This window comes from Rhineura floridana, chromosome 9 (genome assembly GCF_030035675.1).
Source record: "Rhineura floridana isolate rRhiFlo1 chromosome 9, rRhiFlo1.hap2, whole genome shotgun sequence".
In the NCBI taxonomy this organism is placed as follows: domain Eukaryota; kingdom Metazoa; phylum Chordata; class Lepidosauria; order Squamata; family Rhineuridae; genus Rhineura; species Rhineura floridana.
The window spans coordinates 96,733,308-96,759,794 of NC_084488.1; the positions used below are offsets into that span (position 1 = coordinate 96,733,308).

Here is a 26,487-nt window from a genome sequence, read left to right on the forward strand (position 1 = left end):
TATCCTAAAAAAGAAAGTGATTAGATGTAGCCAGAAGTAAATAAGAGGTCACAGTGAAATGCTTTGCATATAAAAGAGAACTCCAAGCCACTTGAGCCATTTCTAGAAAACAGGGCCTATGTATCTGTCCTAAAATAGCATAATGTTAAAGGGAAGGTTGAAAAACAGCATATGTTTCATTCTTTTTATATCTCCTACACAAGCACAGCAGAAGTCTTGGTGGTTCACACTGTAAGTGTGAAGACACAGTTGGAATCTAAGATTACAACAAAATCCTTAGCCACACAGATCTGTGGAGACGTTGGGAGATTAATGGTCAGGTTATTCCTGTCGTTTCACATCACTTCCCTGCTCTAAACTGCTTTTGGTTCCCAAGAGGGACATGGGGATATCCAGCAGTAGTGGAATTTGCTGGGCAAGGGGCAGGGTACCTAATTGTTACTATCTTGGGATCTCAGTATTTAAACTTTATTTGTGTTAGGTTAACAGAAAACAATATAAATATTCAGAAAATTAAGTTTATTTTTATTTAATCAAAAGATGGATAGATATATGTATTGTAACACATACATGCACATGCACACACACACAGATTTTTCATCATAGGTTTTGCTTCTTGGCCTGGGTACTTAACCCAGAATTAACAACAATCCACAATTTGACAAAACGTGTTAGATGTGCCTCACATCACTGGGGGTGGGTACCTCTTTAGTTAGACTTCCACCCCTGAAAGGTACCCATATGTCACTTGAATGGGGAAAAACAGCTTTGATGGATGATCTAGACCAGCCTTTCCCAACCTTTGGGTCCCCAGTTGTTGCTGGACTAAAGTTCTCATCATTCCTGAGCATTGGCCATGCTGGCTGGGGTTGATGTAGTCCAACAACATTTGTGGACGCAAAGGCTAGGAAAGGCTGATCTAGACTGGGGAAACAGCAAGGGAGAAATCCTATACCTTCCCTCCTGCAGCTCTTGGCCCTGACACAATTAAGGGTGCTTTTCTTAAAAATGCTCGAGAATGTGTAATCAATCACCCACCATCTCAATGTATATGTGGTGAATTCTCTTTTCTGTTGAAATGGTCTTGTACATGCCGTAAATGCAATCTAGAAATTGTACATTAAGTAAGTTAAATTGCTCAGTGGATTAAATTCATACATGTCAATTGTCCATGTCAATTGTCCACATACAATTACCCCGTTGCACTTTTAAAAACTTCAGTGAATGAGCTTCTGATGAAATAGCATAGGTGATAACAAAATGACATTCATCTTTATAAATCAGCAACTGTGCAGTGAGTAATATGAAATAAGGATGTTTGAGGATTTCATCAGGACTGCACTTTCAAGTTAATGAACCTGATTTGGGCTTTTCAGACTAGTATGCAGATCAGAATGCAGTAACCATTCAGTTTTTGCACTTCTCTGAATTTTGCAATGTAGTTCTCAGATCAAAATGCATACAGAAATACATATTTTTCGATAAAATGCATACAAAATATATATTCTGTGAAAAATCCATTCAAAATAATGTAAATTTGTGTGGTTTTTGAAATTTAAATGCAGATTGATGTGGAAAATGATAGAGCAAACATGTAGAAAATGAGCATGGATCAGAGATAAGATTAATTCATCCTCTAGTAAGAAGCTGCTTTATTTTACACTACTATATTGGCTACTATGAATGTCAGTGGGCTTCAGGCTCCACTCTCCTTCCCTTTGATCCCTTATTGATGATTCTGAGGATTGAACCTGGCATCTTATATGCCAACATGCATTTTCTATTGAGAGATGGTGCCTCCCCATCAAAGGGAGAAACATTGCTATACTATTAAAATGTACCTGATGGGTACTAAAGTGTATTATCCCAACACAACAAGAAGTATAATCTGGTAGAGAGAAAATTCTGTCTGAAAAAATAGCTCTCCAATTTACATATCAATCCTGCTGATAAAACTTCGATTTATTTACACAGAACAAAAAAGAATTCTGTCTCAACAGATGATATATTTTGCATTTTCATGAAAGCAGAGGTAAACACTGCACCAGAAAGTTTTAGAACACTTGGCTCCATCTCTTGAACTTACGTTTGTATTCCTGTGCATTGCCATGAACAGCTGTTTATGTCAAATCCAGCTTGGCTGCACATTTTTCGCCTTTATATTTTATTTGAGTTTAAGTCTGGTTTCATCTCTAATGCTGAACTATATGCTTGGTGTTACGTGATAGAGCTTTTGACCTGGATGCTCACTATTTCTCTTCCCCCAACTCCTCCCCTCATGCCCTCCAATTCTCTCCCTGGTTTCCAATTTAACAGCAACCCATAGTTTGCCCAGTTCAGATATAACAGCAAGCTATGGTTTGCCACAAAATTGGAAGTCAGAGAAGGGCGCAAGGTGAGTCAGAAGTCTGGTGGTGGCCATACCTGTCCTTATCAGTGGCTGGTAAAAATTATTTTGCATTAACAAACACACAATAAGTGTGGAACTGTGTGGTTCTCAGCAAACTCTGGCTTATTTTATTTACACAGAAACATGCCTAGTATGTCTATATAAATATTATGTTGCAGAAAGAAAATTAGGGATTTATTAAAAGGAAGATAAGGTGTCATGAAAACAAAATTATGCTCAGCTATGTAGATGTATTTATTTAATGAATTTATTTATTGAATTTATATCCCGTTCTTCCTCCTGGAGGACCCCTGGACAGCAAAAATATCAATAAAGCAAGTTAACAACAACAAAAAGAAAATGTTATAAAAACAGTTAAAAACATTCTAAAACATAGTTATAGTTAAAAATATTTTTTTCATCCAGTGATCTCCAGGTTGCCAGGAATAGTCTCCTCAAATCAAACACCCAGATAAACAGGAATGTTTTCAAATTCCTCCTGAAAGTCAGTAGTGATGGAGACAGGCACACCTCACTGAGGAAGGCATTCCACAAACAGGGAGCCACCACTGAAAAAGCCCTGTCTTGATACCAAAGCCTCACCTGACAATTGTAAGGTCCCAGATGGTTGATACTGAAGAAGGCCCTCTTTTAGATGCTTGGGTCCCACACCATTTAGGGCTTTATATGCTAGTACTGATGCCTTTAATTGAGTCTGGGAGCACAGATGCAGTCATTGCAGCACTTTCAGGACCACTGACCCTTGGTTCCATCGGGCTGCCCCACTTACCAGCCTAGCAGCCACATAATGCACCAGCTGCAGCCTCCAGACCATATTCAAGGGCAGCCCCACATACAGTATATTACAGTAATGCACATGGGAAGTCACCAGAGCATGGACAACTGAGACTAGGAACAGCTGTAGCTGGCAAATCAGCCTCAGTTGGACATAAGTACTCCTAGCCGCAGAAGCCACTTGGGACTCTAGTGACAAGCTGGAATCCAGGAGTACTCCCAGACTATGAATCTGTTCCTTCAGGGGGAGTACAGCCCCTCCCTGAACAGATTGTACATGTAATTCCCATACGCACAGACCACCCATCCATAGCACTTCTGTCTTATCAGAATTCATTCTCAGTTTATTGGTCCCCATCTAGCCCATCACTGCCTCCAGACACCTGTACAACACCTTCACAGCCTCTCCTGATTCAGATGGAATGGAGAGACAGAGCTCTGTGTCATCAGCATACTGGTGAAACTGTGCTCCAAATCCTCCAGATAACAGCTCCCAATGGTTTCATATAGATGTTAAGTAGCATGGGAGATAGAATGGACCCCCCCCCATGAGACCCCACAACCCAAAAGCCATACAGCCAAGCAACAATCTCCTAGTGCTACTTTCTGGTAGCAACCCTGCAGGTAGGAGTGCAACCACTACAATACAGTAGCTCCAACCTCCTTCAGTCACTCCAGAAGGAGGCCATGGTAAATGCTGTCAAAAGCTGCTGAGAGGTCAAGGAGAACCAACGGGGGTGCCATTTCCCTGTCACTCTCCAATAAAGGTTATCAGTCAGGGCCACCAAGGCTGCCAAAACCAGGCCAGAAACCAGACTGGAATGGTTCTAGATAATCTGCTTCCTCCAGACATGCCTACAGCTGGCCAGCCACCACTCTGTTGGGTTGTAATCCATACAACAAGGGCAAGGGCAACAACCCTGTAAGGCAAGTCAATATTATTATCCCTCGTAATGCAGATGGAAGGACTGAGACGAAGAGATAATGGCTTGTCTAAGGCCACCTAGTAGCAAATTATTGGCAGAGGCAAGATTTCAATTTGGGCGTTTATGATCCACAGCTCATTTTTACCTCATGCTCTTGCACTCATGTTGCAGGCTTCCTGTGGTCATCTGATTGGCAACTGTGAGAATAGGATGCTGGACTAGATAGGCCACTGGCCTGATCCAGCAGGCTCTTCTTATGTCCTTATGTTTCCCCGGAGGTTCCTGGAGGCCAGTCATTGGCCTTGGGAATGGCACCTCCCTCTGGGTCAGCAGGCAGGGTCCACTTCAGATGACTTTACCCTGGAAGAGGGGCCATCCCGCTCTCCCCAGACCGGCCCTGCCTGCTGCAGCGTTCGGTTGGGTCCTGCTGAGCTCCATAAGGGCTTAGCAGTTTCAGTTTCTCTTTTAAAGAACTTCACCCTTTTATCATTTTTCTTTTCTTTCTTTCTTCTTCGACCCTTCCTTCCCCCCCCCCGCCAGCCATCCTTAGCTTAGCACGGGGGCAGGGATTCATTTAGGTGCATCGGCACGAAGAGGGAGGCTTTTTCGCAGTGGGACACACCTCTCCCTCGCAGAGGCGTGTCCGCTATCCGAGCAAGCAGCAGCTGCTGCTACTGCATCAACTTGGCTTCCCCCCTCACCGGGCGTTGAGTGGGGAAGCCTGATTTCACAGCCGTGGAGGAGGAGTGGCTTTATCGGGGGGCCCAACCCTCCCCATAGGATCGGGTGGGGTCGGAACGCACAGCAGCACCATGGAGGAGGCAAACCTAGTCTGCCTCTCGGAGGAGCCTGAAGCCTTCAACCACAGCCTTATTGAGTTGGGGCATGGCCAGGTATTGGTGCCAAACACGTGCATCCTGCAAATGGAGGGGGTGAGTACTGATTCTTTGCCCTTCCCAGGGGAACAGAAGTTTCCTAAATTCCTGCATTGGGTGAAGGGCATAGTGGCCAAGGAAGTACAGGGAATAGGTTCTTTATGGCCCTCTTGTGAAAAGAAAAAGAGGAAGCCTTCCCAGAAGAGGGCTCAGGCAAAGAGGAGGCGAGTTAGGTCCCCTTCTCCAACTTCCTCCTCCTCTTCCTCCTCTTCATCCTCGTCTCTCCATCCCCTCCCCTCGTCTTCCCAGTCATCCCCAGAGCCGAAGAAGAGGCATGGCAAAGGCCACAAATGCTCTTCTCAGCCTAAACACAAAGCCAAGAGGAAAAGGATTACGAAAAGGAGACATAGTAAGGCAGTGGTGGCTGCTTTAGGGCTACCTTCAGATTCTGAGGGGCAGTATTCTTGGTAGGAGGGGGAGCTGTCAGAGGAAGTGGAAGCCCTCCCCCCTTCCAAGGGCAGGCTTTTCCAGGCCGAATATTTTCCACCCTTCGTAGCTAAGGCTAGGCGGATCCTGGAACTCCCTGAAGAAAATGAGAAGAACCTGGAAATACCAACGCCCTCTACTTCAAAAGGTTCCAGATCTGATTTTCTGGAGGGTCAACCACGCATGGCCAGCCTTCCCTTTCCGGATTCCTTTCATGTTTTGTGGAAGCAAATCCCACAAAACATAAACCGACACATAGGCTTGTCGACAAGCACTACTCCTTCCCAGTCAAAGTGATGGAACAGTTGAGAACTCCAGCTGTGGACCCACCCGTGGCTGCCTTCATCATCAGTCATCCCATCGGAGGGAGAAGGGGAACCAGAGACTCTTGCAACAAGCATGTGGAAGTGACACTGAGAAGGGACTTTGAAGCAGAGGCAGCTGCTTTCCGGGCTTCAGCAGCTACGTCAGTGATGGCAAGGGCTTGTATGCTCTGGGCAGATGAGCTCGCGTCCAGAGAGGATGTTCCCAAAGACATTAAGAATGGGCTGAAGATTTCCATAGCATCAGCCTTTCAAGCTGACGCTTCCAGGGACGACCTGCAGTTCAATGCTAGAGCAATGGCAGCCAGCACAGTATCACGTCGCAACGTCTGGTTACGAAGCTGGGAGGTGGATCCAGGCTCCCAGAGTCGTTTGGCAAGTTACCCTTGTAGCGGGTCCAGGTTATTTGGGGACCCTCTGGATAAGGTGCTGGTGGAAACAAGAGACAAACAGAAGGCCCTCCCGCATGCCAAGAAGGATGACTGCAAGTACAGGCAGCAACAATTCTTTCGGACCTTCAGACCTTTTAACAAACAGCTTTCCTCTGGAGGCTACAAGTCACGCTGGGGGAAGTTGGACAAACCCTCAGGAGCATCCATCTCGCACGTTCAGCACACCTCCTCCTACTCTTCTGGAAACAAATTCCAGAAAGGAACAAAGAAAGACCAGTCCGCATGATGCTATGTCTCCAGCCCCACAGGGAGCCATTGGGGGCAGGCTTCTACAGTTTGCACACATGTGGGCAGAAACAACAACAGACAGATGGGTCCTCCAAACTGTTTCTTACGGATGCTCCTTGGAGTTCTGCAAACAACCAAGGGAGAGATTCATAGCCACACCAAGGTCCAGGAACCCTCACAAACATCAGAATTTTGCCGCGGCCATCAGTCACCTATTGACGATACAAGCTATAGAACCGGTCCCGAATCAAGAACAAGGGAAGGGGGTGTATTCAATTTTCTTTCCAGTTTTGAAACAAATGGAAATACCAGGGCAATACTCAAACTCAAGTGGCTCAACAAGAGGGTGGCTTACAAGCGCTTCCGGATGGAAACGCTGAAGTCCATCTCAGAGGCCATCAGTCAGAAAGACTGGATGGTGCCCATAGACCTGTCAGAGGCCTATCTTCATATACCTATCCACAGGGAGCACAGAAGATTCTTGTGCTTCTGCTATGGTCAGAGCCATTTTCAGTACAGGGCACTTCCCTTTGGGCTCACCTCCTCCCCCAGCGTTTTCACAAACATTCTGGTGGTGCATCTGAGAACTCTGGGGGTGAGGGTGGACCCTTATCTAGACAACCTATTGGTCAGGGCCCCGTCAAGGGTGCAGTGCCAGAAGGATGTGGAAACCACTCTGGAGTGCCTTCGGAGGCGTGGATTTGTGGTCAACTTGGACAAGAGCATGTTAGTTCCATCACAGGTGATTTCGCATCTGGGGGTGATGATAGACTCAAGCAACTTCCGGATCCGGCTCAACGAGGAGAGGGTCTCCAAGATTCAGGCTGTAATGCAGCAAGTGGTTGTGTCAGAGTCAACAGACTTGATGATCCTGGCCAAGCTACAAGGCATGCTGGTATCCTGTCAGGACATAGTAAGCTGGTCACAGTTCCACTCCCGCCCATTGCTCCAAAGGTTACTTCCATTTCAACTCCAGATCTCCCAGTCGAAACACATGATGATTCCACTTTCACCAACCCTACGCCAACAATTGAGATGGTGGCTGGACTCCCACAGACTGACACGGGGTGAGTCTGCACTCTCCAGTCTGCAAAGTGGTGACGCCAGACGCCAGCATGGTGGGCTGGGGAGCACACCTGGAAACACATGTGGCTCAAGGTATGTGGTCAACCAGCAAAACGAAGCATCAACTGGCTAGAGCTTTGGGCAGTGAGGTTAGCTTTGCTGGTTTTTGCTCCGCACATCCGGGGATGTCATGTTCTTGTTCAGACTGACAACATTTCGTCAAAATCATATCTCAATCATCAGGGAGGGACCAGGTCGAGGACCCTGATGGAAGAGGCACAGCGCATCTTCAACTGGACAGAGCTACACGTGCTGTCCCTGCGGGCAGAACACGTGGCAGGACTTCAGAATGTGAAGGCGGATTGGCTCAGTCGGACCACGATCTCCGACCTGGAGTGGCAGTTGCATCCGGAGGTTTTTCGTCCAGTGACCAAGCTTTTTGGTTGCACGATCATCGACCTCTTTGCAGACACTCACAGTGCCCAGGTAGTCCGGTTTTTCTCTTGGTATCAAACCCAAGGGACACAGGGAGTAGATGCTTTAGTGGTGAATTGGCCGGAGGGCCTGCTGTATGCTTCCCCCCCCCTTCAATCTTTTGCTTCAAACTATCAGGAGAATCAGAGTGTTGAGGGCAGAGGTAATTCTGATAGCGCCCTTCTGGCCAAGAAGACCGTGGTTCCCGGAAATAATGCATCTGGCCTCAAGGAAGCCATGGGTACTGCCTCACAGGGAGGACCTGTTGAGACAGGGCCCAGTGGTTCATCCCCGGCCAGAACTCTTTCAACTGACAGCATGGAGGTTGAGCGGCTCTGGTTGATGGAGCTGGGTTTGTCAGGGGCTGTGTTGGACACTTTACTAGCCTCCAGAAAGGCTTCAACTAACAGGACATGCTGTTCTACATGGAGGGCCTTCCTTCTCTGGTGTCAGATGAGGGGGAGGGACCCGTCGTCTAGGGACATTGTTGATGTCCTGGGGTTTTTTCAGTCGGGTTTGGACAAAGGTCTTAGCACCAACACTATTAAACGACAGGCAGCAGCCATTGGTTAGGGTGCAGGGGAGATTTTTCGGTTTCTGCACATCCACTTTTTAAACGGTTCATCAAGGGGGTGGGCCTGCGGAATCCCCCGGTGGTCCATCGTTTCCCCTCATGGAATTTCAACTGGGTCCTTACAGCACTTATGAGTTCTCCTTCTGAGCCATTAGCCACATGTAGCTTGAAGTTTTTAACTTTGAAGACTGTGTTCCTGGTGGCAATTACCTCTGCTCGACGGGTGTCAGAGCTTGGGGCTCTCTCTTCTGATGCTCAGTTGTGTACTTTTCACACGGATAAGGTGGTCCTGAGGACAGACCCCTCCTTCATTCCTAAAATCAACTCGGTCTTTCACAGGGCTCAGGAGGTGGTTTTGCCGTCATTTTGCCCAAAGCCTTCTTCCCCTAAGGAGAAGGCATGGTATACTCTGGATGTGCGTAGGGCTCTGCGTTTCTACTTGGACAGGACATCAGAGTTTAGAAAATCGGAAGCACTGTTTGTATCTTTTGGAGGGACCTCCCAAGGAGGTAAGGCTTCTCCCTCCTCAATTTCCCGCTGGCTTAAAGAGGCAATAGTCCAAGCATACCAGTCTTTGGGAAAATCTCTCCGGGGGGTTTAACAGCACATTCTTTAAGGGGGGCTTCTATGTCAGCAGCATACAAGGGTAGCTTTCCCATAATAGACATTTGTAGGGCAGTGACATGGGCTTTGGTTCACACCTTCACTAGGCACTATAAAGTGGATTCATGGGCCTCTGCTGATGCGGCCTTCGGGCGGAGAGTCTTGCAGAGGGTGGTTAAGATGTGACCTTCATTACCGGAATCCCACCCTGTTTGAGGGCTCTGGTATGTCCCAAGGCCAATGACCGGCCTCCAGGAACCTCTGGGGGAAAACGGAAATTCTTGCCGTGAATTTCTATTCCCAGGGGTTCCTGGAGGACAGTCCCTGCCGCTTCATTCCGGGGGTTTTCGGTCTATGCAGGTAGGGGGTTAGTGGCTTCTGCCAGCGCCCTACATGTGGGGTGGTAGTTAGGACCTTCCGGGGATTTCCTGGCACTTTCTACTCTTCGTTTTTTGTTTAAGTCAGGGGATGTCGGAAGAATGGACTCTGACATTTGAGTCAGCTGATCCAGGGGAATGAAGGGGTGTTCTTGCTTGTCCAGCTGGTCTGGGGAGAGCGGGATGGCCCCTCCCCCAGGGTAAAGTCATCTGAAGTGGACCCTGCCTGCTGACCCAGAGGGAGGCGCCATTCCCAAGGCCAATGACTGGCCTCCAGGAACCCCCGGGAATAGAAATTCACAGTAAGAATTTCCGTTTTTCTTGGGTATTATACTACACTAACTCTGTAGGTTTTGTCCCAAGTTAGCCATCCATGATGAAGGATCATACCCTAGGATCATACCCCAGGTATATGTAAGTAACCAATGGCTTTTCCTTTCCTTTGTAGCTGCAGTATTGAAATACGAGAACAATGTTATGAATATCAGACAGTTCAATTGTTCTCCTCATCCCTACTGGCTTCCAAATTTCATGGATGTTTTTACCTGGTCTTTGCCGTTTGTTGGAGAGAAAGGTAAGTAATTTGCTTTTATCAAAGAAATGGTTTCTCTGTGGAGTAGGATGAGGGGAATGGACTGTTCACTTAAAGGGAGCTGACACATCTGACCACACAAGATATTTTGAGGCATTAGAAATGACCCCTTACAGATTAAAAAAAAACCTTCTTTATGATGCACAGAGCACAGCAGTTCTTTTTGTTCCCAACTTTTTCTTAATGGCAATAATAAAAATGCTTTTTTTATTGTGGTAGTGTACACTTTATTTGAAATTCATTCAATTTCTTGAACTTTATTTTCTGAAGGGTGGGTTATCAGGGATTGATGACTGAGTTTAGCATCATTATTTTTTCAGGCCTCTCATTAATTACAATAGACCTTTCATGTCAATGTTTATCAATGTGAGGTTCTTGCTAATCTCCGTCGCCTCACCTATACAGCATTCCTCAAAGCCTAAGACCAGAATATAGCTTGTAAGAACCTATTTAAAACTGCTATGGTGCAGTAAATTTTGCTTTTAACATAAATAGAGTTGGAGCAGATAAATGATAGGAGATGAAGTACATAAATTAGATAAGGTTTTTAATTTTTAAGATATGTCAGATTTCAAACTTTATCAAAAAGCAAATAAATAAATCATAGCCTTTGGCTTGAAAGTCCTGCTTCCTAATCCCAGGCCTTGAAGAGGCCCTTTTTCATAATGCAAAGCTGCAGAAAATTAGAAATACTAGTGAATGGATCAAGGTATTTTCTGTGGTAGTGCCATGGCTTTTGAATTCATTTCCCAACAATGTCTACCAGACAATCTCACTTCATATTTTTTGCCAACAGGTGATCACACTCTTCCCCCCCCCCGGCTTTTTCATAGTTTTGAATCTGATAGATGCTGCTTTTTTGATGGCTTGTGTTTTGCTGCTTTCTGCTATTTCATCTTGGGGTGTGTGTGCATTACATATGTTACTTGGCTTCTGTTGATACTGATTTTATATTGTTGTAAACTGAATTGAATGACTTTGGTCAGAATGGCAGTTCAGAAATCTTTTAAATAATATTCAGAGTTTGTGGTTTCTTACTACTCAGGGGAAAGCCACAATGGTTGGGTTCCCAAAGCCCCTGGGAGGGCACATAGAATGCCTTGCAGGAAGGAATTGTTGGGATTTAGATCCAGTGTGCATTGGGTGTCATTCTAGGTAAGAGGTCCAAATCTCTGATGGATAAGAAAAGATGGACCTAAAACAGAAAGAAAGGTTTGCAAACAATATGTTTATGTCAAGGACAGGAAACCTTTTTCAGGAAACTTTTGGCAAAACCTTTTTTCAGCCCAAGAGCTGCATTCTATTGTGGGCAAATTTCCACAGGGTTGCATACCAGTGGATGAAAAATGGGTCCAGTGGGGAAAAATGGGTGGAGACAGAGGCAAAAGTGTGTGGAGTAACAGACAACAGGTGTGACTCTTACTATTGTACAGAAGGGTACATTGAAGTTGCACTCCCCTCTCTCCATCCAGGCAACCACATGGCATTAACACAGTTTGAGGACTCATTCCAGCTAGTCAAAAGCACTTGAAAAGGGCATGTAGCAAGGCTAGTGAGGGCATGGCTTGGGGAGAGCCCCAAGAGGCCTGGGAGTGCCATATTTATTACCATCTAAATACAAAGTAGTTTGCAACATTTGATAAACATAACCAAAGAAACACACACACACAAACATCTTTGTGTGTGTGTGTGTGTGTGTTTTGTGTTTAGATGTATGTATGTGTGTACAAACAAACATATGCACACATATATGCATATTTACGTATCTGCACGCATACGATGTGGAAAGAAATCGCAGAAATGAAAGGTTCCATTATTAGGAAGAAAATCCACGATGAAGCTGCTTTAGCTAGGGTGAGGATGACATTCCATATGCCAGTGTATGATTCAATGTGCCTGCAGTGCAAATGGGAGGGGAGGACTAATAAAGGTTGAGGTTATTCCTACCTCCTGTAAGTAAGCACACTATCTGACAGTAGTTTTGGGTTTACCACTTGCCCTTTTCTGCCTTCTCTTCTAACCTTTCCCTAAAGGCATATCTGATGCTGCCCTGAGGCATGAGGTGAGGCCTTAAGAATATTTTCAAATGCTTGTTTTGAGATGGATTGTAAAGGGATTGGGTGTGTGGTTTAAGAGTACGGAAAGTTGGTTGGAGAATTTTCCAAGGACAGAAACTTGGATTTGTATGAAAAATCATTATTATTATTATTATTATTATTATTATTATTATTATTATTATTATTATTATTATTATTATTATTATTATTAAAGATTTATATCCCGCCCCTCCTCCCAGTAGGAGCCTAGGGCAGCAATTCAAAAATACAAAGACTTAGCAGTGTTTGGGGGCACAAGAGGTAGGTAAATGAGGCTTGTGAAAGCTTACAGAATGTTATGCATTTCAGAATCTCAGATAGCCCTTTTCATTCTATATTTGCACTCTGTTGTAGTCGTGTTCCATTTCAATTAGTTGCTGTGAAATGCTATAACAATGGTGAGGCTTTAGTAACACATTCTCTGTGGCCTCTAAGCTATAATGCGCTTTACTCCTATTCAGCAAATCCATAACTTTTGAAGCATGGCTTCTTCACTTTAATATGTTTAGGCCCAACCTCCTTAGTGTATAAAACAATTGCCTTTGAATTTCCTAACATTAAGAGTAATGGTACAAGTCCAGGGGCTGTCAGACTTGGTGGTTTTGAAAGTGTTTACTTTTATGCCTATGTAAAAATGTCATTCATGATTTAATCTGCATAGAGTAAAGTCTGCCCTTATTAAGGTGCAACAAGATTCTTTGTTATCCTAATTGTGAAGTAATTAGTGGGGAAGGGTGGTATTGCTTTTTCCAACAAGCTAACTTCCATAGTGCTTTTCCAGTGGTCCCTTTTTGCAAAATTTCAGTTTAGGCCAATTTACAGTGGCTGTTGCAAAATCAACTGTGATGTAGTGGTTTGAATATTGGACTGGGACCTGGGAGACCAGGGTTCAAATCCCCACTTAGCCGCAAAGCTCACTGGGTAACCTTGGGCCAGTCACTTTCTCTCACCCTAACCTACCTCACAGGAAGAGAAGAACCATGTTTACATGCCACCTTGAGCTCCTTGGAGGAAAGGTGGAATACAAATGTAATTATAAATAAGATATTTTTAAAAATAAACTAAAATTCAGTCTCTTTCCCCAAACTTTTGAAATTAGCCCATAATTTTCTGGCAGCCGTTTTAACTATTCCTTCTTTGTAGAGAAGCTATTGAATATATCGGTTACTTTTTACCTGTCATAGCATATTTGCTATAAAGGTGTCTTTTAGGTCTGCATCTAATTGTACACCTAAAAATGTGATGTGGGAAAAAGATAATTGAAAACGGTTGTATCATACTGTTGCACTGATCAAAGAACTGGAACTAGCTATAGTTCCCTGTTGAATGTACACTTGGTAGCAAAGCAAAGCTTGTTGCCGCATAGTGTGTGCTCCCCCCCCCTTCATGTTTTGGGGAGATGTTGTTACTATGTATTCTGAGTAGTTTACAACTTGATATAAGATAGGAACAATTTGAGAAATGCCTTTTAAACTAACTTCCAAGTTCAACAAAATAGTTTAAACATAACTGCTTTTCTCAGCAACATCAAAAGGCTGCAAGTGCAGAAGACTCCTGACCTTAGAAAGATGCTTTCAGCATTGCATTAACAACCACCTAGTGCTAGGTTTTGCTTATTTTATGAAGCATTCATATAGACAGAAATGCCTTCTTTCCCTGTTTAAACATTGCTGGGTACTTAGCTAAAATATCTTATTAACTTGCAGCACTCTTTTACCTCAGCCTTGTGCCTAGTTTGTGAGAGAAACAGAGAAAGAGAGGGGTGAGTAGCAAACCTTCAATGGGAACAGTAGAGAGCCTGTGCAAAACTGTTCCAGTTGAGCTGACAAATCAGGCTTCTGAGGAAAGGACACCAGGCTTTCCTTTTGTAGTTCAGATACTGAAAGGGAGGGATGAACGGGTGTATATTCAAAAATAGGATTTTACCTATACAGTGATCCTTCAGTTTTAGCAGTGAACAGTACCAATTATCCCTTATTTAACCACATGAGATATTGGACCTCACTCTCTGTATATTCATACAAATAACATGAAAAGTTATGTGCTATTGGTGTATGCTGAGTGTTATTTTGTGCCATGATTGTCATTATCTTTACTACATTGACAGCATTTTTATCAGAACCATCACATCTCTCATTTTGTTTCCTGTGTAGTGACAGAAATGTTGGTCAATGTGCTGAACATTTGCTCAGATGATGAACTTGGAACAGAGGAAGATGGCTTTGATGGTAAGCGCCTTGTGCCTTCTGCTCAAGTGGTTTGTTCTGATTAACTTTTGTGCCTGAAAACCTTCTTTATTAATCTCAAGACAAGACATGGGGTGGGCTATGGGAGGAACTCTCTGGATTAAAGTTAAGTTCTTCCAAGCTGCCAAAAACAGTGTTCCTGCTGGATGATGGTATGTTTGGCTTTATGCATGGTTTGTAAAGCGAGAATGAAAGATCTATCCCTTTTTTGCTCATTTTCAAACCAAATTGACACATAATTCAACAAATATCTTCTCTATGCCTTTTTTAATGCATCCCAGGGCTAAGTTGTGTGTAGAAAGCTATGCTGTGCAGAATGGGGCTAGACATTTATATGAACAGAATGTGTTGGGAAGTCACCTAAGCACAGCTCAACATTCTGGACCCCATTAGGACATGGTTTCTTAATAGAATCCTATCAGTGATGCTAGATGGTTTTCCATTATTGCAAAGGAACTCTCCCTCTCATTGGGAGAGAAGTTCATCAGCAACAGCCCTTGCAACAGTACAAGGTCATCCACAAATTACCCCACAACCACACATACAATATGTGTGTCACGTTCTGTATTTAATCTGACTTAGAAGGAAATTTCTTTATGGACCCCAAATAGTAAGTGAACATTTAGAATTACCACAGTATGTGGTTATGTCCACCATCTTAGGTGACTTTCAAAATGATTAGGCAAACTTATACATGGTATGATCACTTATGGCTATTAGCTATGATAGCTAAAATGGACCTACATATCCAGAAGCACTTGGAGATGAAATAGAGATGGCTATCTTCATGATGCCCTACTTATGAGCTTCCAAGGGATATGTGACTAACCATTCAGGAGACAGAATATGGCCAAAGAGACCTCTAGTTTCAACAAGCAAAGCAGTTCTTTCATCCATTACTGCTGGGATCTAAAGCAACAAACCCTCATTTGTTTACCATACCTAAAACTAACTGCTACTATGGAGTATCCTTTGAAAGTACAGAACTAGAATAAACAAGTGGGTCTGACAACAAAATGTTGTAGTGTGTCCCTTCTTCTTAACTGGGATTTTCCTTTTCAGGGTTCCAGCTAGCTATTTCTTCAGTATAGGCCATTCCATACCCCATCCCACCCCTGGTTTTGCATTTACCTGTTCCAGCTGGCACACAGCTTTCCATGCTAACTGAGCATGCTTCAAGCCCACTCTTCATTGGGCCATCTCTGGTGTGCATATGTTTTTTAGGTTCCTGTGCCCACAATTTTTCTGCTACAACTTATTCTGTTCCAACTACTTTTCTTCCATGGTGGTTTCCCCTTGCCTGATTATAGAAGGACAGATATATTTTTACTTCGTAGAGTGAGCTTATGTTAGAGGCCAGATGTAAAATGGCATTTAAACTTGTCTTTAAGGTCCTCTGTGCTTCAGAAAGAACATAACTTTGAGTCTCTGATGAGACCATTGCTCTTGAGTGCCCAAAATAATTGGATGATTATAAATCTATATCCCTCTTCCACCGCACCCCACCCACTTAGACAGGAGTCCATAAATCTTGGCTTCACTAACTATCCAGCTATTATCTGTGATCACTGAAAACACTTTATGTGATGCAATAGGCTTCTTTAAGAGGTACTCACATGCTCTTTAAGAGAGACTTTCTTTTCCCTGAGTCATCTGGCATGTGCAGAGGGCTTGGAAGGGCGGGGAGCATGGCTTTATCTCATTTGTGCTAGGATATGAAGATGATAAGAAATAGCAGGGACTTCTCCCAAGCAGCATTAGGGACTCCTGCCCTTTCTTGCTGTCTCTTCAGATAATAATGTCCTTTTTTTCTTCTCTCTTTTCTTACTTGGGTTAAGATTTTTAATGTTTTTGTTTTTGTTTTCTTCAAACATGATTTTTTTATTTAAAAAGAAAGAAATCTGGGGAGGGGATTTGGCATGGTGCTAGACATCCCACTCATCAGAGGGCCAAGGCAATTTCCCCTGGCAAGGTGGTGTGTACAAGCTTGTGTTCAGAGATTTAACTCTGCCCCCAATAGATCGAGAGCTTGATCATGGCTCTTCCAAGAAAGAAGAGACAAGCACTGTGTATTTAACATGCATAGCTGCTAGATTTCCTTTCAGCATGGCACTCCCAACCTTGAGAGTAACCCTCTTCAGCATATTGCACGACCTGGAGCTTTAAAATTGTTTTAAGGCTTAGTATTTGATAAGTCTTTTAAAATGACTTATTATAATATCATAATACAAGTTACTGAAAACTGTATGGTCCTAATGAAATACAAACTTTGAACTTCATTGTTTGAAATAGAGAGATCAGATCAGCTGTTTGGGAGAACATAACAGGCCAGGTTTGGGTCTTTTGGGTCTTAAATTACTGTATCTTTTATTAATTAAATGTTCAAATGTGAATCAAAGTTCAGAAACTTTTTTTTGTGGTGGTGGGGAGCGTTAACATCCTAGCATCTCTACCTATGCAACATAGGACCTAAAAAAACCACTTAAGACCAAATAAGATACAGAAGGAAAGTAGATAAGAATGGGTAGCCTTATATATTTGGAATACAAATTGTTCATTTGTAGTAGTGAAATAGGATCTCGGTCCTGATCCTACAGTCTGATTGCTATAGTTGGTATTGACATTCATTTTAAGCAGAGGTAGGGAATCTGTTGGACTCCACCCTGCATCAGTCCCAGTCAGCATGGCCAGTGGTCAAGAATGGAGGGCATTGGAGTCCATCATCAGATACCTTATCACTGATACAGAGCCTAGGCCACGGGTTCTTGGTCCAGCTAAGTGTGAAATAAAAACCTGTAAGGTAGTTTTATCTTACGCAAACCACATATATATATTGTGATGGGGATAATATATTTTATTGCAGACATGCTAGTAATTTTATCTCATTGTGAGGGCACTGTATTATTATCTATTATTTCGATGCCCTTTCAGTCTACCAAATGCTCTATAAGCCATATCTTGCTATCTTATTAAGAATCTACATTAATATGAATAAGTTAATTCCTGTGTTTTAATGGAATAATTTTCATATAACTTCTGCTTCCCCTAATTGCTGTACTTAGACTACATTTTCCTCATTTCAGAGGCATGAGACAGATTTTGTTTCTGCGTTCAAGACTTGTGAAAAGTTTTATAAAGCTTCTTTGTTAGGACTACAGTTCCCATTTTTAGCAGTGACAAGTTAAAGTTGTACCATAGGATAGCTTATTTGACTTTTGTGACTCTGCTACAAAGCTACTGAAGACTACTGACATACGAATCTCAGATTTCAATATGAAGTATACATATTAGGGGCTAAAACTGCAATCCAAATCCCATTTTCCTGGGAATAAGCCCTATTAAATTCAGTAGGACTTACTTCTGAATAGACAAGGCTAGGATTGCTCTGTAAGTCCCTGTGAACACATGCTTAGGATGAGATATGCCTTATATCAAAAGGTCTTTGGCAGCAGATCGGTCGGTGAACTGTTTTAAAGAAAATTAAATTAGGTGCACAATTAGGTGCATTATCATTACTTAATGTTGAGTGTCAGCTTTCATAACCAAAATTGTGTAAGGAAAGGCAAACTATCCCAGAAAATTTCAAGTTTTTCTCCTCAGATTTCTCAAAAAATCCAAATTGTTTTTCCTCACCAACAATCTTTTGCTGGCCCCAGTCATGTGTATTGATAAAAGTCTGCACTGTATGCATTCCACTACATAACTGTGTCAAATAGCCTATTTGGCACAACAAAACTATTTACACAAAAAAGCCCCCCCCCTTGTTGAATGTGTACACTGTTCTGATAAATATTCTGCATTCTGTGTTACCCTAGCTGCTGCTGCTTCAACATTCACATTCTTCTTCTTAGCCTTCGTTATCCTCAGCCTCATTTACCCTCATTGCTTTTTAACCTGATTGCCTTGGGCATCCCACATGGTTTGATTAGCAGACATCTTTGATGACGTCACACCAGATGCATGGGACCATCAACAAAATCACATGGGTTTCCACAGCCAACCAGATTAAACAGCAGTGTGAGCAGGTGTGCAAAAAGAAAAAATAGCACAGAGAATCAGTGACAGTTAATGGGAGGAAAGCACAGCAGATAGCATGGGAAAGGAGCACTTTTCATTAAAAATAATGTGAAACGTTTTTGGCTCAGCTCTCATACTCTCAACATAATGAAATAGAGGATTTATACAGATAGATAGATAGATATTTGTAGAATTCTCTTGCTGGAGCTCTGATAAACAAATACCTTGATGTAGCTGCCGTGTATTTTAGAAGAACCTCTGGCTGCTTCTAATTAATATGAATAGCTCAGGGACTGGTGGCTATCAGCAATAAAAATAGGCTTTCTGACATGTTATTTTGTTCTGGCTTGTTAATGTGCTTGCTTGAAGGAAAAGGAAAAACAAACTCAGATATGAATGCAATACATCCCCCCTTTTTTGGTTAATCTTCTGTTTGCCATCAAATATTTTTAAGGGGGAGGAAACAAAGCAATATGCTGATTAGTAAAGAAACTGCGTATTGCCTAGCAACCTGAATTAGTCTATACAGTTGGCTCACACCTTGAGTTGCTTTCCTAATTAATGGCATTCCTGGCTTAGTGGATTTCATTTAATTAAAAACCTTAGGAGGTACTAATTAAAATTGTGCACTTATGACAGACAGCTTGACACCAGAGGACTTGATTTGTCCTTTGGTCTATCATCAACAGCACAAGCACTTTTTCTCAATTACTTGGCCTAATTTTCTCTTGCTTAGTATAATTTCACAGAAATATAACTATAAAACTTGTCTTATAAACAGTTTATGGGACTTGCTAAGGATTCAGTGCTGATGTATAGCATACGGGATAAGGAATTAAGCTGGGAGTATTCCATGTTGGCAAGTTTGTTGAATTCATTGTGAGTGAAAGGTGGCATGGTAATCAAAATATCACTTGCCCATGGTTAGTTCTGTGTGTAATAATGAGACTATAAAGTGAAATTTTACTTGGGGAAGCACACAAGTCTGCTGTTATCTTCAGCAGAGATAGAAGTTAATATTAACAAACAAAATAGTAGCGTAAGCTGTTGGTTGATTGATTAAAATGTATTTGCTTAAAACATTTCTATAGTGGTCTTTACAAAGATTGGTTTCAGAGCAGTTTATACAATTAAAATACCACAATAAGAACATATAGCAGCTAGCAGATGAAGCAGAACTCTTAGCAAAATTTAAAATGGCTAAAATGTAAATTCATGAGCTAACGAAAAGGCTTTGGCCTGGTAGCTGAATGAAATTGGTGCCAGACAAGCCTCCCTAGTAGGGTGTTCAACAGTCTTCTAATTGTCACCCACTTCACCTCTGGTAAGGAGGGCCTTGCCTGTCGATCTAGAAGTGCAGGCAGGATGGTACAGGAGAAGGTACTCTTTCCACCTTAGTGCCTCAACCAGAAGTCAGGCATTTAGTGGAACGCTGTTCCAGCAGAGATTTGGCAGGCACCCTCGCTTTTGACTTTCTGGCATCTCTCAAAGATTTTTTATGCCAACAGGCCTGTGCAGTTATTTAAATTTTGAACTGTATTGCTTTTAAATGTTTTATCTGTTGCTGTGCAATATACTTCATTTACTCTTGTAAATTAAAAAATATATACCCACCCTCTAGAAATGTCATTTATTAAGGTCCCAAGCCAATCACCATTTTAAAAGTCAGCACAAGCACTTTGAATTGGGCTTGAAAGCTGACAGGCAGCGAGTGGAGTTTTTAATGCTAGTGAGATATGATCCAAAGACCGATCAAACTCCAGGCAGTTGTATTCTGTACCAGATGGAGCTTCTGTGCCATCTTCAAAGGTAGCACCACATGTGATGCATTAGAGGAATCCATTTGGGAAGTTAGCATGGCATGGATAACTGTAACCAGACCATCCCTGTCCATAAGAGTTCACAGCTGGCAAACCAAATGAAGTTTGTAGAAGACACCCCGTGCCATTGAAGCAACTTGGGCCTCTAGTGACAAAGCTGGATCCAGGAGGAATTCCCTAAACTGTGAATTTGATCCTTTAGGGGGAGTGCAACCCTTCACAGGACTGGTTGAATGCCATCTCCCTGATCCTGAGAACCATCTACCCACAAAACCTTCATCTTGTCGGGACTGAGTTTCAGTTTATTGGCCCTTGTCTAGCTCATTACCAATTCCAGATATCAGTTTAGCACTTCTAAAGCTAATAAAGCTGAGTATCATCAGCATACTGATGACATCTCGTTCCAAATCCCCAGATGACCTCACTCAATAGCTTCATATAGATAATAGTAAAGGACATGATGGAACCCTGTGGGACTCTATTGCCCCAATGTCAAAGAATCTTACAGAATGCCTCCCCCCACCCAGACAACCTTTTGGAACAATCATAGAATTAGGGTCAGAACCACTTTCTCACCATGCCTCCCACCCCCACTCATAGAGCTTGCCCATAAAGTTATCATTGATTGCTGGTACCAAAAGCAGATGGGAGTTCAAGAATTAATGGGGTTGCATTCACCCAACAGAGGTCATGCATCAGTGTAATCAAAGCACTTCTTGTGCCATAGCCAGCTCTGCAGCCAGACTGAAATGGGTCTAGCTAATCAGTGTCATCCAGGAGATCCTACAATTGAACAGACAGCACCTTGCCCCAAAGGGGGACATTAACAACTGAAAGTTATTGCAGTCCTCTGTGTACAAAGAAGCCTTTTAAAGGAATGGTCACCCTGCCATCTCCTTCAAGGTGTCTGGGTCCAACCCCATTTTCTACAAGGCATTAATTGAACCCAGACAGTCAATCTCTCTCTCTCTCTCGTAGGTTTAATTTACCTTGATGAGCAAGTGGTTGAATATACAAAAGGTCAGCCATACCACTCCAAGCACTTTGCTACATCCTTGAAATTCATTCCACAAAATTAAACCAGACAGTGCTCTAGTAACATCCCCAGACATGATTACAAATACAGCATCAAGGTTGGAGAAGTGATTTTATCTTTGAAATGTCCAGCAGACTTGTTACCACTGGCCTCATAGGGTTCTGAGATCATTCCCTGTGGGCCTAGCTGACGCAATTGTCAATTCACCTGGAAAAATTCTGTTTGGGTAACTCTCTAAATGGTAGTGGTGAAGTATTACTCCTTGTGTTTGATCATGTTCACCATCCGTTTTATGCCACTTGCATTCTAATACTATTGCAGATAGCTAGTTTGGTCCCTAACTGCCATAACTGTAGTCAGTTTCCTGTTTGATGGCACACAGTTAAAATAATTTGTATGAAATAGATGGACACAAGCTACTGATGATGGAATGGCCTTAGTTTAGTTAGAATCTATTACTTGAATCATAGCTCATAGTCTCAAAAAGGTAGTAATTATTTTGCCACCCTACAGCAGGAGTGAGGAACATGTGGCCATACAGATTTTTTTTGGATTCCAGCTCCCATCATCTTCTATGCCAGTGGTCAGGAATGGTGGGAGTTGCAGTCCAGCAATATCTGAAAGATCACAGATTTCCCACCCCTACCTTTTAGAGCATTGGAAGATCAGTACCCAAAGCTGGGTCATGGGCCATTCTATGGTGGGTCCCACAAGGCACAATCAGCATTTTCTTTTGTATTTTTGAAAATATTTTTTTTAATTTCTTTTTTAAAGAAGCAAAAAGGAGAGTTAGGGAAATAAATAAAGAGAAAACAAGGGGGAAAGAGACAAACAGAAAGAGATCTAAAAGGGTAAAAGTGGTTACCATGTAGCAGATTGGAGATATAGATGAATTTGGGGTTTGAAAAGGTGGAAGTCTGTTAGGAAGCTGTCATATCCTGCATCAGACCATTGGTCCATCCAGCTCAGTATTGTCTACACACTGATTGGCAGCTGGGCTTCAGACTGGAGACATTTCCCAGCCCTTTATGGAGATGCTGGGAATTGAACCTGGGACCTTATGCATGCAAAACAGTTGCTGTAGCACTGAGCTAAGGCCTTTTTCCTATGTTTCATAGAGCCTAATTGGCTAGCTTTATGGTGAGTACTATAGTGGGGAAGTGACATTATTGCACATCTACTACCATGTGACCATATTAGATCCCACAGTAATGAGATTCTGCAAGATGCAGATCACTACCCCCTTCTCAAAGGGCATATCACATAGCAAAATGACAGCTCCTAATAAAAGAGTTTGGAATTTGAATCCAAGTTTCTTGTATTTGTATTTATTATATTTATATCCCATCTCTTCTCCGAGGAGCTCAAGACAACTGTACATCTGCCCCCTGCCCCCATTTTAGCTTTACAGTGATCCTGTGAAGATTAGGCTAAGAGATAGTGACAGACCTAAGGACATCTAGTGGCCTTCATGAATCAGTGGAGATTTGAATGAATCTGGATCTCCACAACGCTACCGGTGCACTATGCTAGTTGTCACATATGTGGCAGAAATGCTATTATGTACACCCCTTATGCTATTATGTACTCCTGCTCTGGTTAACATGTAAAGCTTGATCTCCTATTTTAAAAAAGGAAAAAAACCAGTTGCATGCCCCAAGCAGCATGGCCAATAAAAGACCAGCCTTGTGGTTGTCTTGCTGCATTTTAGTTTAATGCACAAGTTACTAACAAAGCTTTGAGCTGAAGAGTGTTTTTCTTCTCAATGATCTTTTTCCATTTCTTTTCAATGTTCCCTGCCTAATTTTGTTTCTTTTCTATTTTTCAGAATTACTTAAGCATTACTTTCCCATTGATGTTGTCGTGTTTTATACTCTCCCCCCTTTTTAAATTCTGCAATCTTCACTGATCTGTTTCTTTCCCCTCCCCCCCCCTTTGGAATTTCATAAGAAGATCCTATTTATGCACAGAAGAAAGGTATTATTAAATGGGCAAGAAAGGCTTAAATTTAATTTGCTGCTGTATGATTTTTCCAAGTGCTAATTTTTAGGAATTTCTTGTCTGCCACAGTGATCTTCCCATTTTGCGCTGCTGCTTGATCTTGCCAGAGTTTCAATTCTATATTGCACACCAGTACTCACCTTAAATGATTAAAAGTAAGCACATGGCCTTCCTAGAGTCAGGAAAAGAAGTATGTCGGCCCTGGTAAAGATTAAACTATATGTGTTGGGAGCAGGTCCATATCTTTACAAGCATGGTTGCCGCATTCATACTTAAATCAGGATGGGAGTGAAGATGCAATTTAAAGGGGCAAATTGCATGGGGTTCCCCACTTAATATTTTGCTTCCAGCAAGGTCCTACTTCCTGCAAATGCTTTTTTTCCCAGCTAGACTCACTGGAGGGAAAGGCTGAAAACTGGAGTCTACGTGTGTGTGGATTCAGCACCTCTTGCCTTGAGTGCCATTTTAAATTGTACTCTCCATTTCATGTATGCTGCAGTTAGAGACTTTGACCTGCTGCCATCACATGCAGTTTGGGCCTTAGGAAAAGGAATCTGGTGTTTCAAATATTAAAATGTCTCAGTAATAAATGCTATAAAAGCTTAGTTAAGATCAGGCATCTTGAAATTTTGGGAACAGCTAGAATTTGAGTAGTCTAGGATACACGTAAATCAGTTGCCAGGGATTGAGCCCTAAAATTAAAAGATTGTATCTTAATTAACTTGGCATTTTAGAATCACTCAATAAATGTGGAATGGCTTTAAGTCCAAATACAGCACAGTTGTCATACTTTAATGAGTTTGTATTTTTAATGGTAATTAATGCATTTTAAAAAGCTGCACCATATGACATTAAACACTTCAAATATAATTCTACTCTTAATTTATTTCTTCCCAGAACAGCTAGCCTTACAGCCAAATGTGTTAAGCTGCAGTAGACACACAACTCCCCAGTTGCTTGCTTCTTAAAAAGCCAGCTTCAAAGGTGAACCACAGATATAGCTCATGTGTATGACTGAAACACTCTTAAGATGCTGTGTTGCATATATCTTGATGTACATGTATTTGCATAACCTTATCCTTGTTAGTATATCAGATGTGTCTGTACCTGACACATGTTCAAGACTATTAGGCTGCTGAATCAGTTTCAGCTTTGGGACCCACAGTGCCAAGTTGTCCATACGCTTTGCCGGCACAGGAGCATATATAGGATCATAAACATTGTACAATGCTTCATGTGCCACTCTGTTGTTGAAATTTGATGTGTACGTTTTAAAGAAAATTAATTTTCAATATCTGTGCTGTATGTTAACCTTTTTTCACAAAAAAGTACTGATTTGTATTAAAGTATATGCAGTGTGTCGTATTTCTGATCATTTGGTAGCATCAGAATGCATGAGGAGCTAGGTCCAGCTATGTCTTATGAAGTTAAATAAAATTTTATGTTATTTTTGTAAACCACTCTGTGGTTTTATTACAACCAAGGGGTGTATAAATTTTGTTAAATAAAATAAATAGAAGTTACATGTGTTTTAATCTGTTTTTAGATTATTGTTCATTTTTAGTTAGTTTTTGAATGTTTTAGATACTTGTTAAACTATCTTTTATTGATAATTTAGTGTTTTATTTTTTGTAAATTTCTTTGAGATTTTATTACAATCCAGCAGTATAATTTTGTTTTATAAATAAAATAAATAACTGAGCCCTTTGCCCATGCTTCAGGTATCTCCCTTCTTAGATTTCATTGTTCCACATGGCATAGAAACTAAATCAGTTTAGATTGCTTTTAATGCTGTATCAGTGATGGGGTGGGAGAAAACTATTTAGAACTGGAAAAACCTTATGAAATGTTACTAGTTCTAAATGGTAGTTCTCTGTTAGGGTGTCCCATGGAAAGTGGGTGGTATTGAATGTTAGTCATACTCAAACCAGACCCATTGAAATTAATGGGCATGACTAATTTAAGCCTATTTATTGCAATGGAGAAAATCTTAGTTTGAAACAACCCACAGACATTGTTTCAGAAACAGAAAAAACCTTTGGATAATTCAGGAAAGGGAAGGAAGAAGCTTGTTGGAATCAGACAAAATTATGCAGACATTAGAGGTATACATTATTCTTTACTAAGTCTTTACTTGCACTAATTTAGTTTCCAATAGGCTTTCTTCCCTCCTTCCATATATATTTTTTCTACAGGTATTTTTGGCCTGTTCTGGTTTTCCTCTATTTTCCACTCTGCATCTTTCAGAGACAGTCATGTCTTTGTCATTTTTTTCCCCTAGTGGTACCTCTTTGTGTGTTGCACTTTTCCTGTGTAATATTTCCCCTATTTTCTGTTTTTATAACTATACAGACACAAAGTTTGTTCTCTTAAGCCTGTGTGTTTCACCTGCCAATTTGGAATGAACATGTGCTAGTAAAGCCCGTCCCCACCTTTGGTATCTCTCACAAGTGATCTGTCCGTTAAAATTATTTGTCTACCTTTAAAGTATTTATTTAACACTTTGGTCATTATTTTGTATGTTGCCACTAAGGGCTTATAATACCCAAATTAGTATTATTAAACCTAGATAGCTACCCAAATTCAAAGTTATAGATAGGACACTACTGATTTATTTAAAGCATTCTAGTCCATCTTTTTTTAGAAGAAAAGGCTCACAGATCAGATTGATATATATATATATATATATATATATATATATATATATATATATATACATACACATACATACACACACACACACACACACACACACAGGAACACAAAAATAGATTGATTTCTATTGGATCACTCTCCTAGATATTGGGTATATGTGACATCACTGTCAGGTATGTCACAGACCTCTCTTAGCTATTTTTAATGACCTGACATTTTTTTAAAATTGCTTTTCTACCATTCTTACCTGGAGATGGTACATTTTATTTATTTAAAACAATGTTTATATCTGACCCTTCACATGTTTGAAACAGCCAGCATTCAGATTGAAATATATATCCACACACAGATCAGGACAAATTGAAGTTATGGAGCATTATATCTTATACTGCCCTTTATATAATTCACTGAGGGCCAAGTTCATCCTTCCTTTTCAGACTTCTTTAGAAGGCCAACC

At 41.7% G+C, this 26,487-nt stretch overlaps 1 protein-coding gene across 7 annotated transcripts in view; it reads left to right on the forward strand.

Annotated features, from left to right (window-relative positions):
- Positions 1-26,487, forward strand: part of PPP3CA (protein phosphatase 3 catalytic subunit alpha) — a 272,066-nt gene that overhangs the window by 227,304 nt on the left and 18,275 nt on the right. For 4 of the 7 annotated variants that reach the window (XM_061582856.1, XM_061582852.1, XM_061582855.1 and 1 more), the window contains 3 exons: positions 10,016-10,141; positions 14,409-14,483; positions 23,325-23,351. In XM_061582856.1, coding sequence (XP_061438840.1) covers positions 10,016-10,141; positions 14,409-14,483; positions 23,325-23,351 — 228 coding nt within the window. The remainder of the gene's footprint in view (positions 1-10,015; positions 10,142-14,408; positions 14,484-23,324; positions 23,352-26,487) is intronic. The other 3 variants (XM_061582854.1, XM_061582857.1, XM_061582853.1) reach the window with 2 other exon arrangements.